Source organism: Rutidosis leptorrhynchoides, chromosome 5 (assembly GCF_046630445.1).
Source record: "Rutidosis leptorrhynchoides isolate AG116_Rl617_1_P2 chromosome 5, CSIRO_AGI_Rlap_v1, whole genome shotgun sequence".
In the NCBI taxonomy this organism is placed as follows: domain Eukaryota; kingdom Viridiplantae; phylum Streptophyta; class Magnoliopsida; order Asterales; family Asteraceae; genus Rutidosis; species Rutidosis leptorrhynchoides.
This window is the reverse complement of record NC_092337.1, coordinates 58,403,400-58,418,206: the sequence shown is the minus strand read 5'-3', so window position 1 is coordinate 58,418,206 and position 14,807 is coordinate 58,403,400. Positions and strand designations below refer to the sequence as shown.

Genomic DNA, 14,807 nt, shown 5'->3' with positions numbered 1-14,807 from the left:
CTCGAGCATCCTAGGTGTCGATGTTGAAAGTTCAACGGTGTGCGTTGGGGTTGGCTTTCTTCTTTGGGCACGCATTCCTATAATGACCCGGTTGGCCACATTCGAAACAAACAACCGCCCTTGGAGCATTGGGCGTCTTTTGAGCGACGGTAACGGTATTTTTACAAATATGGGCCACATGGCCACTTCTTTGACACCTGATGCAAAATGGTTTGCCGCATTCACCCAAATGATGTTTGCGATATTTGTTACAGTAGGGCAGGTTTCCGGCATACCCTTTCTTGCCGTCGGAGGTGAAGGACTTCTTGGTGAAGTTGTTGTTGTAGTTGCTCGATGGAGAGGCTTCCCATTTTCTTTTATTATTACTCGATTGGTCCTCGACCGTTGGTGTTGGTGCTTCAATTTCATTCACCATTTTTATAGATTGGCGGGCCATCGTTAAAGCCTCTTGTAGGTTGGCGGGTTTGGATGATACTACCTCGTGGTGAATGCTCTTTGGGAGGCCTTCCATGTAAAGTTCAACTCTTAGGGATTCGGGAGTCATGAGGTTCGGGCAACTTAAGGCTAGTTCGACAAACCGTTGATTATAAGCTTCGAGGTCATTCCCGACCGTTTTTAAATTCCTTAGCCCCTGTTCGAGCCTTTGAGTTTCGTCGCGCGGGAAGTATTCGGTGATCATTCTTTCTCTTAATTCAGTCCAAGAGAGTGTGTGGGCTTCATCGATACCCACCGATTGTACATGCGTGTTCCACCATGAGAGAGCAACACCGGTGAAATTGAGGGTGGAGAATTTAACCTTATCTCGGTCTCGACAACCGCTTAAGCTAAAAACGGATTCCGTTTGATCAAACCATCGGGTGAGAGCAACCGGTCCCCCGGTTCCATTGAAAGTGGGAGGATTGTACTTCATGAAGTTTTTGTAGGAGCAACCTTCGTTTGAATTACCGGCCCCACGATTGTTGTTGTTGGAAAAGTGATCGGCCACGGCCGCACCCACGGCGGTGGTTATCATTCATTGAAGAGCTTGTTCTAGAGTTTCGAGAGGAGTATTGTGTTGACCTTGGTGAGCCATTGTTCCTTCATGACACAAGAATATCGTTGATTAGTATTCTTAACAATACTAATCGTGATATGGAATAATGATGAAGAGAAAATTTTCCTTAACTCGCCTTAAATTCTTTGTGTCGTAATGTCGGAACGTTCATATAAGTCACCGTAATTTAATCCCGACAATTATATTACCCTTATTCATATGTGCATTCGACATTATTCTATAAAGTCAAGGTGGCGCGTCAATCGAATTAAACAACGAAAGACTTAGATGAAGCGAGAGTTAGTTATGAGTAGAAATGTTCGAGTATAAATGCACACATAGTCAAGTAATTCCTACTTCAAGTCTATATGCCGGTTGTAGTCTAGATTCACTAACGTACCTTATGACTCGGGGTTGACACCAATGAACTCTAAATCCATACAAACAATGCTCTGATACCACTTGTAGCGACCCTGACAAATCGTCAATTGACGGCGTCGACTACTTAGGTCCCGTTGCGTAGTCATAAGTCCTTGAACGTTTTATGATACATGCTTTCGCTCATTATTTTTGATATTTGCTTGGATGTTGAGTATATACATGCATACATGGAGCATCTTTTGGCTACTTTTAAATCGTGTCGCATAGATTTCAATTGTACTTATAACTTTGTAACGTAACTTTTGGATGAACGATTCTTGTAAACTTGGGAACAAATCTTAACTTCTGAAATGAATGCGACATATTTTCGGTCAAACGTCGTTTTAAAGACCTATGACCACGTAATGGGACCTAAGTAGCCGGCGCCGTCAAATGACGATTTTGTCGGGTCGCTACATCATGAGCTCATCCGCACCTTGTAATGAGAATTGTCATACCAATTACCAGAAATCAGCATTTAATCATCTAAAAACACAATTCTCCTGAAACCACCTCGGATTGATAACCAATGATTCAGATAGGGCTGCATTAAATACAGAGGAAATAGCAAAATTGTAGATGGCCTAAATGGCCAAGGGTTTGATAATAAAGAATGGAGTGTTGAGAACGCTCGATAGAAAATTTGGTACTGAAAAACGAATTTAGCAAACCATGAAGGAGACCAAGGACAATACAAGAACCAAACCCTATATTCAAAGAATCCGGGTAATTCTGGATCCGATAAAATCTTTAGAGAATATCTTGTTCCGAAGTCATGTTAATATCGTGCGAAAAATTTTTCTTCATCAACTTTCGAACTTAGAAATTCCAAAATATCATCATAAATATCTTCGATATTTCTGACGATATTTTCATAAATATTCTTGTCCGAAATTATCTACCTCTTCGTGTTTTCTGTGTTCCATTATATTGGAAACTTCTGTAAAATCTAAGTATAAATTATGAATGAATTGTGAAGAAGTGTTAGGAATTGAAGCATGGGTTAGTATAATATAATGACGCCCGGCCAACGTGATTATATTACAGTAAGTCATGCTGAGTTTCTAATGAGACGTGATGATGGTTCACAGATCATACCATCATCATGTGCCATGTTACATAACTCTTTCATTCTAATTAACCTCTGAACATAACAAGAAAATATATTTTTGATAGTTTTATTCTCAGTGATTCTGGTAATTTGACAAATCAAATCGTGCTATTACGTTCTTTCTTGATTAGAACATTAAGTTCATTCGAAACTCCATACTTACAAATTCTGGACTGTTACTCGCTTTACTAGGGGTCGAGAAGAAAAGAAAAAGGCAAAGAGCTCCAAAACATAAGGGAAGATATAAAAAAAACCGACAACAACACAAAGATCACAAACCGTGTACATTAATACGAATAGAAATATAAAGACACGGGATCATGATAAACACAATAACCCCAAGGTAATAGTAGAAGTGAATAGATTCCTCCAGCGGTAAATGGAAAAGAAGAATGACAGATTCGATAGTTAGGAAAATATCAAGAATCAGAACTGGATGGAGTATATTCACAAACATTGAAAGTATGGATCAAGAAAGAAAGTATCGAAGTGGTGAAAATAATGAAATGGAAGAAGTTCATTTATAGTGAAAATACCAGACAAAGCAATCGAGACAGATAATCTCATTTAATTAAAGAGATCCTAATTTCCTTAAATCTCGAAGAGTCAGATCTTATAGATTTACAAGGTTTTCTTTTAAATCCCTTGAATTCCGGAAATTTAAACGTGACTACGTCAAGAGTAAAGACGAATATCTATTACCTTATCTCAGTCTTTTGTGATAGTTTCACTCATACACTTCGAGTAATCGAATCGTTTTATCTAAATTATTCAATGGTGATAAAACTCTATTTATCAACTCATATTCGTCATGAAAACATTTTTATTGTTAGCCATGACCACCTCACTCAAATTTCGGGACGAAATTTCTTTAACGGGTAGGTACTGTGACGACCCGAAAATTTTCAACCAAATTTAAACTTCATCTTTATATAGTTCGACATGTTAAACAAAAGTCTGTAATTTTGAGTCTCAAAATAGTTGAACTGTTTTCATACAAGCATTTAACCTTTGACTGTTCCCAACGATTCACGAACCATTAATTGTAAATAGATGTGTGCATATATATAAACACATGGAAATTGGAATTAAAATTTGTAATATTATGCTATATATATCATTAATAATAAATATTAAAGATTCAATATATTATATAAATGGTAAATAGTAATAAATTGTAATATATTAAATTTAGTTACAAGTTTGAATATAAATATCATTACTTTCATTATTAATATTATTAATGGTAATATTAATATTAAAATTTGTATTATTAGTATTATTATATAAAATGAAATTTGATTATTATTATTATTACTATTGACATTAACAATATTAAGTAGTGTTATCAATATTATTATTAATAATAATATTGTTATCATTCTTATAATGATTATTATTATTAAATTTATTAAAATTATCATTTTTTTAATTATTACTATTAATGATATATTTAATATTATTATTATTATTGATATTATTATCAGTATAATTAATTTTATTATTACAGTTATTACTAGTAGTAATATTAATATTAAAATATGTGTATATTATTAATACAGAATATAAACAGATACAAATACATACATAAAATTTCTGTTATATATATAAACAGATAAACTGATGTACAGATATATAAATATATGAACACCGCATACACTTATATAATTACAGCAAGGAATGTATTCTGTTTCCTATTACAATCAACTTTTACAAAATTATTCATCCCCTGCTCATGAGTTGTACTATATCGGATTCGATTCGATCTCCATTCGGAGATACAAAACAAAAATGTGTCAGATATCAAAATAATAAATTGTACGAATTTGCATCTGACTTATATATTCTTGTTTTCTTCTTCTTGTTTGAAGAACCTTCTGTTACACGTCGACTTCACAATCGTCCTTCAAATCTTGTTACTACATAACCCTGTCTGGATCTTGTTACCAGTCGACCTCAACAAGCACTACCATAAAAATTCAATTAATTAGTGATTAATGATACATTATAACACAACAACTGGTAGTATATATACTGCAACTTATCTTAGATACTTACAGAATATATCTACATAAGAGATGCATCTTGATCATCACTCTCACAACCAAACCAACACCAATTGTATCCGGAACAATCATCATCATCTTTAAACCATGACCACCTTCAATTATCATCAAACACCACCCTTGTAAACGACACTTTCCACCACCTTGTTGAGCCACCACCCACTTCAAATCCATTTAACCACCATCACAACTCTTCCCATTATCAAACTGCTACGTTTTATTTTTATTATTTTTTTTCCAACCTACGAGGGAGATGAAACTAGAGTTGTGGTATTGGATATTAATAGGCACTACTTTGTCAAGCTCCAATCCAAACGTATGCAAGTGGAATATAAGTGGAATATGTTTCATTTTTTTATGGCGGACCATAGTGGACTCGGTAAGGGACGTTTTGTATTTTTATTAATTAAGTGAAACATGGAATTAATCTTGGAATAATGATAAAGTTATGGTGGGGATTTAGATAATAGCTGGACGATTTGGTTATTGGATAAACTACCACGTATTCATCTGTTCCCTTCTATTAAATTTAGGATAGTGATATCATAATGATATTGGAATTGGATGATAATGAATCAAAGACCCACTTGAAACCGCCACCACCACTACATCATCGATCCTACTGTTTCTTTTGTATTTTTTTGATTTGTCTTGCTCGATACCCACAATCCTAGTGCTCTAGTGGACCTCACATGAGATAAAGAGTTCGATGTGAAGATGTTTAAAATCACTCAAAAGAAAATCCTACAACTTGATGATATGAAACCCCACCACACTTTATGTTATTAAACATTTTTCTTACAAGCTGTACAGCTTTTCTTTTGGCCGAAATCCTTTCAAATGATTGTGCCCCATATTCTTTTTAAATTTGGCCAAAGCACTTGATGATTTTATTAAGAAATTATCATATGTTCTTCCTTTTCCTGTTATGGCCCGAATGAAACCCCACTTCTACAATCCTGTCGACATGGTTGATATACAAGACTAAATACTAGTTCATGGGCCAGGAAACAGAATAACTAAACCGTTAATTGTGGGGCTCAACATTCTGCCACTTGAGCCGCGGTTTTACTTATGATATTGGGTCAAAATATATTAACGAACCTGCTGTATTTAATTCATGTTTCTGCAAACATAATGCTGCACAAATAAAAATATTATGATGAAATGAAACACGTGTGTTGAGCTGTAAAGGAAAGTTAATGGGAAGTGACGAGTAGAATTAGCTATGATGAATGAGAAGGCAAAACAGATGGAAAACAGGTTAATTAAATATAGGTATGATTATAAAACAGAAGAAACAAGAATGGCCGAACGGATTAGAGTGATGTGTGTAGACAAAAGGTTTGGGGTTCGATCCTAGGCTACTGCGCATTTTTTTTATTTAAACAACCAGCTGGTTAGGTCAATGGTTGGGCTAAGATTTCATGTTGGGCCAAGATCCTGCAGGGCCGAGCTATAAGTTTCTGTTGGGCCGAATTATATGATCTTCTTGGGCCTAGTAAGTTGATTCTTGGACTCAAGATGCTACTTGGGCCAATACTTGCAAAAACTACCGATTTTTGTTGCCTGGTTCTTGTCCATCGTCGACACAAACACACACAGTAGTTAAGGTATAAATATTAATATTATTGCCATTATTATTATTATTCTTATCATTATTATGATTAAATGTTATCAAAGTATTAAGATATTGATTAAAATATGAAGATAAAACTAAATTATTGGTTAATATATGTCAAGTACAAATAGGGTGTAATTATGATAAAGATGGTTAAAATGTTACTAATATATTTATGAGATTAGGGTTATGATCATGGTAGTACTAAATAATGATGATGAAATTATAAGAAAGATAATATTATATTGGTGATGGAATTAAGGAGGAACTGTAAGGTTAATAATAGGTATACGATGATGAGATTGAAAAAGAAAAAAAACAGAATACGAGTTATATAGAATTAGATTGTGAATTAAAACATAAATGAATGAATAGAGGATTGATTAGGCGGTGTGTTGTGTTAACGAGAGGTCACGGGTTCTAGCCTTGTTTGGGGCATTTTTGTGGGAAAACTTTTAAAAATGGTATACTTATTAATATTACTCTTATTATTATTTTGATTATTATTATTATCACTATTATTATTATTATTATTATTATTATTATTATTATTATTATTATTATTATTATTATTATTATTATTATTATTATTATTATTATTATTATTATTATTATTATAAAATAAAACAACTTTTTATTTATTATTACTATCAAGATTATTTTATCACATAACTATTAGTTATATAAAAATCATAGTTACTACATATAACATAACTATAGTAATACTTTTATAATAAATATTAATAAATGTAAGTAATTAGGCTATTACTGAAACACATAATTAAAATAACAATTAAAATACTAATAATAAAACATAAACTTGTTCGATTACGATTATATGTTTTAATATATATAATTGTTATAGGTTCGTGAATCCGAGGCCAACCCTGCGTCGTTCAATATAGTCATATGTATTTTTACTACAAAATACAATACTGTGAGTTCATTTGATTCCCTTTTACTCTTTACATTTTTGAGACTGAGAATACATGCGCTGTTTTTACAACTGCTTTATTAAATGCTTTTGAAATCTATATTTTGGACTAAGAATAAAATGTTTGACGAGATAGACACAAGCAAAACATTCCTCGAATGAATTATTATGCAGACAGAAGTTCTGCGGATTATTATTGAATTATGTGGACATGATAATTGCCACCATTGAATTATGTGGACATGATAATTGCCACCATTGAATTATGTGGACATGATAATTGCCACCAGTTGATGTGAATGTTATATATCGAGAGAATGATTTTATACACAGGTTATGTGTATGTTATTTTTTTGTGCACAAGATATGTGTACGGTTACTATGATTTATGAAAATGGTTTCGTATACGAGAAAGATGTACTGTATTTAAAAGATATAGCATGTACATTACAGGTGGGTATAGGATTCGGGCCCATTTGTACCATGCAGGATTTAAATTTTGTGGTCTATCAAAATGATGAATTTTATTGTTTTAAGATAAATCTATGAACTCACCAACCTTTTGGTTGACACTTGAAAGCATGTTTATTCTCAGGTATGAAAGAAATCTTCCGCTGTGCATTTGCTCATTTTAAGGACATTACTTGGAGTCAATCATCGCTCTGGGATCAAATGTTGATGACTTCGTCCAGATGGATTAGGACGGGTCATTTCAACATGATGCATGTAACTTCAAACTATTAGTAGATGTATTTAATACTAGCCTCAAGAGGTAGATAAAACTATTACGGATATGCGGTTACATGCGGAGGAAACTTGTCAAAGGTAGTCGGTAGCTCGAAGGGTGGTTTAACAGGATCCCCTTTCAAGTTCGCAAAGAAACGCTTCATCATGTCCTGATCAAAGTCAGGTTGTGAAAATAAGTGAACCATATCAGGAGGTGCGGCCTGCATGAATTGACTTGCAAGATTTGCCTGCCCTTGAACATTTTGCCAAGGTTGACCCTGCGTCTGCGGATATAACCAAGGCTGCTGCGTTGGAAAAGAGGGATGACTTGAAGACGCATAGTACACAGGTGGTCGTAAAGGAAGCGAAACCTGTGGCGCAGATATCTACGAAACCTGAGGATACACACTTAAAAGCCCAACTGTATGCGCTGTGCATTGCTGCTGTGCTGTTATCGGCGCCCAATGAGAGTTTGCATCTGGGATGACACCAAACCCCCAACTATTAAGTAACGCCTGCGCATCCGCAGGAGTTAAAAATTGCGAAACTGGGCGCGGTGGTTGCCAAGGTTGCAACGGTGTAAATGACGAATTCTGCTGAATGCTCTGCGTATGCAGAGGTATTGAAACAGTGGTACTGTAAATAGGTACCTGGCCGCAGCAAACCACATGCGGCCCCGTTGTTCCACCGCTAGTGCCTGCCAAGATGACCCTTGGATCCACTGACGAAAAGTCCAACCGCGTGGTTGTGACTGGTGAGTTTTCTCTTGGCGGTGTAACCCCGTCTGAATATATCGGCTTGTACCTCTGAAAGAGTTCGCCGGATATAGGTGGAGGGTACATCGTGTACCCCGCCTGAATAGCCGCCCCCGTAGTCATAACCGGTGTCTGTTGACTACCAGATGGTGCGTTCTGAATATCTGTTTGGGTATGTTCCGATGATTCCTCGGAAGTCATGATACTGTTAAAGAAAAAATTCAAAAATTTTGTAAATAACGAGTCATACAATTCAAAACCTTAAAAGAAAAAGCAATTAAACAGTCTTGAATTAATTCGACTCTCAATGAAAGCACCACTTGATCATGCATATTTTAACCGTAGGGTTTAATATGCCTGCTCAATACACAAAGAGGGGTTTAAGGATCTTAGAACGTGGCTCTCCGGTCCGGCTACTGTGAATAACCCTGGCCGACATGATGATGTCGGCGGGGTGGCCAAGTGATTAAGTCCACCTCCGATAACGGTCGTCGATCAAGAGGCCCCAAATAAGGTCGTAGGTACTAGCTTACGAAAGACTAACCTGTTAACCTTGAAAAGATGCTGAATGATGCTGTTTTACGTAATGTGTATCGTATGTGATGGTTACGTAATGTGCCGTGTCTGGTAAATGATGATTAGGGTTTGTATTTATAGGCAAACCCTAATTCTAGAACCGTCCCAGATCATGATAATCTCATCCATAACTGACTCCCCCGAATCACGGATATAATTATGGAAAAGATATTTACTTGACAGCTAAGCAACCGCGGTACCGGGAACAAAGGCAATCGCACGCCGCATACCCCACACAAGAACACGCATACGCACAATAATGATTGCCCGCATACATATGTGGTGCGCCTGCGGGTTGCGGTATCATTACAAACATTACTTCTGTTGTAAAAATGTTTTATTTCATCAACTTTGTGGTGGCTTGTTCAAAGTTTTAAATATGTGTTCTTAGAAACATGTTACAACATGTACTAGCACACTTATTGTTCTTCTTGGCCGCTGCATGTGTAGCCGGGCACTTATGAAGTAGAGGGTGTCTTTTTTTTTTTTGGTGTTAAAAGTGGTAATATTATCTTTCTTTTGGACCAACTGAGCTGCCATGTTATGTCTTCAGTTTTTGCATACATACACTTTTATGATGAATTGGTATTTAATAATTGTACTCATGTGAACACTAGCAATTGCTATCTTTGAACAAATTTAGTCTAATTAGTTTTTTTCCTTTATATCAATTGGTTTATTACTAGTAACATACAATGAATGTGTGCTGTGCTTGGAAAGAAAAAAAGAAATTGACTCATGAAGAGGAGTTGGAAGTGTTTGACGATTACATCAAAGATGGTTATGTTTATAACGGTTTGACTAGAGCTGATCTATCCTGTTGATGTACATATCATACCTATTTTATTCCTTATTTATAACTTCAATTTATGTTGATATATGCTATTCTATTGACGACCGTACTGATTAGTGATTAATTTAGATATATTGACCAATTCATTGTAGATTATTGTACTGTTATTATATTAATTATTGATTATTGATTGATATTAATTAGTGTAAATTAATTGTTTATTTGTGTAATCTAATAGATGATCAAGGATGCAATTGTTACGTTGAAGGAGAAGACCGGATCTAGTCAGTATGCGATCACGAAGTTTATTGAAGAGAAGCAAAAGAATCTTCGGGCGAATTTCAAGAAAGTTTTGTTGACTCAATTGAAAAAATTCGTTGCTGGTGGTAAATTAGTTAAAGTCAAGGCATCCTACAAGCTACCGGCCGCAAAAGCTCCGGCTACATCTGCTCCGGCGAAGAAGAAATAAGCCAAAAAAAGCCACCAAGCCAAAGACAGTGGCTAAAAAGGCTCCTGCTAAGAAAGCGGTCGCCAAGCCTAAGTCTGCTCCAAAAGCCAAAGCTGTAGCCAAGACAAAAGCTGCTGCTAAACCTAAGCCAGCTGTGAAAGCCAAGCCGAAGAAAGCTGTAGCTAAGCCAGCTGCAAAGCCGAAAGCTGCAGCTGCAAAGGCTAAGCCAAAGCCTAAGACGCCAACGAAACCGGCTAAAGTTGCACGGACGTCTACAAGATCTACACCTGGGAAGAAAGTAGCGGCTGCAAAGCCTGCACCGAAGAAAGCGCCGGTGAAGAAGGCGGCTGTTAAGAGTTTGAAACCTAAAGCTGTTAAACCTAAAGCTGAGATGAGGGTGAGGGATATTAGTACATTGTTATGTTTTTTTAGGGTTAATCTTGTGTAAAATGTGGTTATCCTTGTATGGCTAGTAATGGTTTATAGAATTTTCTAGTTTTTCAATCAGTTTTTTACTTTAGTGCCTTATATATTTCTTTTATCTTCAATCAATTGTTCTTACTTATGATATTGTGTTCTTCATCTTCATTGTGATTGAATAATTTTTGTAACTTTTGTTGGTTAATGGTGGCTTAAGTTACATAGGTGAATGATGTACTAATGGATTAGGGGCTCTAACATCCACATAACTTGTTTATATTCTGCAGGAGAGTGCTACCTAAGAGAATCTGAAATAATATTGAGCTATTGGCTGGTAAATTTGTCACTTTTATCAATTAAAAGTTTGACACTAGATACTGATAATAAATTGCATAATCTGAATCTGAATGTAACTAATCTGGTTTTTGTTAGACAAAGACCATTGGCTACCATGTTATGTCTTCAGTTTTTGCATACTTACATTTTTATGAAGGATGTACTAATGGATTGTTTATACATTATATATACCAATTTACTGATTTTATTTTATGGTTTCAAAACTAAGTTGAGCTCTAACATCTGCATAACTTGTATGTATTCTGCAAGTGTGTGCAACCTAAGAGAATCTGAAATAGTACAGTTGTGTGAACCGATTTATGTTTAACCATCGATCCTTATCCATTACCTTCGAGTATAAATATTTAGCTATTAGTTAACTTGTTGTCATATACAGTACAAGTTATCAGAATCAAAGATTGATTTACATTAATGCTCATACACGTATATGTGTTTAATATTGTTTGAATAAGTTTAAACTGAAGATTAAATGCAATTTATATCAACAGATGACAAATGATTAATTGGGCAGCAGCTCATATGTTACAATTTGGGTGACTTTTGGATCCATTTCTTTTGAAAGTTATATTTTGGCCAGTTTTAACCTATTTATTTATATATATATTTGACAGTTATCCTAAATACTTTAAATTCTTTAAGCTTTTTCATATGCTTTCCAATATTGCTCAAGACCTCATTCGTCATCTCAACGGTATCAGTATGTAAACATTCTAATTCAACACATTGTTCCGCAAGATAATTAACCCCAACATGTGACACCATGCCACCTGGTTTACCAACGTAAAGTTTGCGCAACTTCTTGCAATAAATACTTATGTCTCGCAATCCTTGATCCATGATTTGAGCAGTTGTATATAGTACTTTTAAGTTACAACAACTCTTAATCAACTCACGAAAGTCGTCACTTCCAATAAGAAATCCATCTTCACAATTCAATTCGGTTATCAAATGTGCAAACGGAACAACAATTTTTACATCACAACGAGGACTGATCCTCATCATCAAATGCTTCAAACTATCAGGAAAGCTTGAAACTATAATTATATTCATCCTTATGATCATCACTAAATTCACCACCACCAAATTCTTCTAAATTAACCGCGTACCAAAAAAATTCCACAAGATGGATAAAATCACAGCAGTCTATCTTAACAGAAACCAACCGACTGCAACTTTTTGCAACATTAACAAGATCTTTTATATCAAAGTTTACACCTTGAAAATTTAACTTTTCAATTACCGTGTTACGTGAACCCAATTCACGTAACCAACTTTCACCATTCTCGTCGATTTTGTTATGAAACAAACACAAATCTCTCAAATTATTACAATATTTTCCTATATGAAATAACCCTAACCTGGAAAAACCAGCACACTGCGATAGCTCAATTACGCGAAGCTGTTTGCCACGTGTTTGAGCCAATAACTGAATATCAGAATCACTTAGAAACAAAGTTTGGAAACATACCGAATTTAAGAGATATAAAGATGAAGTGATTTGTTGAACCCATGGAGTGATGAACACGACATGATGATCATCCACCTCGGGTGTTCCATGCAGGGTTAGTGATCGAATTAGAGGAAAACGTTGACAAAAGCGTGATGGTGACGTGGCATAATGAGTATCGACGGTGACATGCTGGCGTGTCTTGCCCTCTATATCACAGGATTTTCGACAGATTAAAGATAAACTGTTGCGGTCGTTTATGAAGGGTATAACACAGTCGAAAACTACGTGGATATTACGATTATAAATCTCTTCCATGGCCATATCAATTAGGATGATGAAGCTGATGATTTTCTTTGACGAAGCAGATTCTTAACGATGGTTAGGGTTTTGTTATATGTTGTACTCCCTCCGTATCTGCTTATATTTATAGAGTTGTCAAAAGATTAATTCTAAATAAATAAATATACGGAATAAATAAATATTAGAAAAAATATCATGATTGGTTCCCAAAGTTTGTACTAAAAATCAAGATGAGACCTAAACTTTAAATTGATCATAGTTGGTCCCAAAATTTTAACATTGTACACGGTTGGTCCCACGATTTGACAAACGTTAATACCATCCGGTTAAATGAAATATGTGCCAAACATGTGATGTGCCTTTTCGTTTTTTTACATATTGATTTTTGGTACAAACTTTGAGGACTAACCATGATTTTTTTTATTTTTATTTTTTTGATAAAAACATCGTGATTCAATTTGCAACCCTACCAAGAGCTACAATTTCTAACAAAACCACAACTGCCATTAATTTAATCATGTATGTTCATCTTAATGTTTTCTTTTTCCCTAATGTCAGATAAATTCCATTGCCCCTAGTCATCTTTAATTACGATCCACTATCCTCAGCTTTAATAAATCAAATCATCAAAAGTTACTTTAGTATAATACACATACATACCACTTTTTTTTTTTTTGTTTTTTTTTTTGTGGCAAATAAACAAAAACTATATTAACAACTAGTCTCCAACTAGGAGACAAGGAAATCGAGAAACATAAGGAAACGCCACAACAAAAGGCTCGATGACACTAAACAACTAACTAAGACGCTAACTAAAATCGAGCTTAATCGTGGGCATAGGAATGGCAAAAAGACCTGTACCCGATGGAAAAACCCGAAACCCGACAGTTTTGGGCCGGATTAGGGTCGGATTTCCGGGTCCACGGGCCGGGTATGGGAATAGTTTTAAAAATTTATCCGGGTTCGGGTATGATTTTAGACACAAACCCGGTTACCCGGCCCGTATACCCGAAAAGGGACCGAATCCATATACCCGACCCGTTTAAATTTCAATATCTATTCCTTATAAGATATTTTATATATATATATATATATATATATATATATATATATATATATATATATATATATATAATGACTTTGTTTATTTACGAGTTAGTAACAGTGGACAATCACTTCACTTTAATGGTATACAAATACAAATGGATCCAAGACAGTGCCTTCGAATATGTGATGGATCACTTGTTGTATTACTGTATCTTTGTTAGTTGCAAGTGATGATTAATTTGTTACTACATTTATTATTACGAATTTATAATGCTGGACTATGAGACTCATTGACTCAAAATATTCCCGCTTAAGGTTAATGTTTAGTTTAACCAACTCGAGTATATTATATTAGACTAAAACTAAAACTTCAAATTTTCATATAATACCAAGAATCCCAAAGAGTTAGTGTAACTATATATATGGGACCCGAATACCCGTGGGAAAACCCGAAACGCGATAGTTAGTAAGTAAATGGGGACCCGCCAGGTTTGGGACTGGGTTTTCTAATCTGGTTTGGGACTGGGATTACCTAGACCCGGCCCAAACCCGGCCCGATGTCATGCCTACTTGGGCAAAACCAAAACAAAGAAAAGACAACCACCTAATCCTGACACAAACTAAACCAAACCAAGAACAAGCAATAATCAAATCAAGATCCACCCTAATTTGCCTTGAACGTGAATGTAAACTCGATTCCAACCCCGTCCGAATTGGGACCTCCACTCCTAAATTCGTCAAAGAACCCAA

At 35.2% G+C, this 14,807-nt stretch overlaps 2 protein-coding genes and 1 pseudogene across 2 annotated transcripts; 1 reads left to right on the top strand and 2 right to left on the bottom strand.

Moving 5' to 3' along the window:
• The first annotated feature begins 10,188 nt into the window (after positions 1-10,188).
• On the top strand, positions 10,189-10,931 carry LOC139848649 (uncharacterized; annotated as a pseudogene).
• Positions 10,932-11,519: 588 nt separating this feature from the next.
• Positions 11,520-12,259, bottom strand: LOC139848648 (coronatine-insensitive protein 1-like). The gene is made up of 2 exons (XM_071838365.1): positions 11,885-12,259; positions 11,520-11,588 (listed from the first exon to the last, which is right to left on the bottom strand). Exons 1-2 carry the CDS (start codon positions 12,257-12,259, stop codon positions 11,520-11,522), a joined length of 444 nt encoding a protein of 147 aa, XP_071694466.1.
• Positions 12,260-12,278: 19 nt separating this feature from the next.
• On the bottom strand, positions 12,279-13,031 carry LOC139848647 (coronatine-insensitive protein 1-like). The gene has a single exon (XM_071838364.1). It carries the CDS (start codon positions 13,029-13,031, stop codon positions 12,279-12,281), a length of 753 nt encoding a protein of 250 aa, XP_071694465.1.
• Positions 13,032-14,807: the final 1,776 nt, after the last annotated feature.

Bases quoted from the DNA above. Each gene is read 5' to 3' on its own strand.
- LOC139848648 (XM_071838365.1), bottom strand. From the start codon at position 12,259: ATGAGGATCAGTCCTCGTTGTGATGTAAAAATTGTTGTTCCGTTTGCA. The intron at 11,589-11,884 runs GTATTTAGGATA...TTATACTCGAAG, and splicing joins AAAAGCTTAAAGAATTTAAA to GTAATGGATAAGGATCGATG.
- LOC139848647 (XM_071838364.1), bottom strand. From the start codon at position 13,031: ATGGCCATGGAAGAGATTTATAATCGTAATATCCACGTAGTTTTCGAC.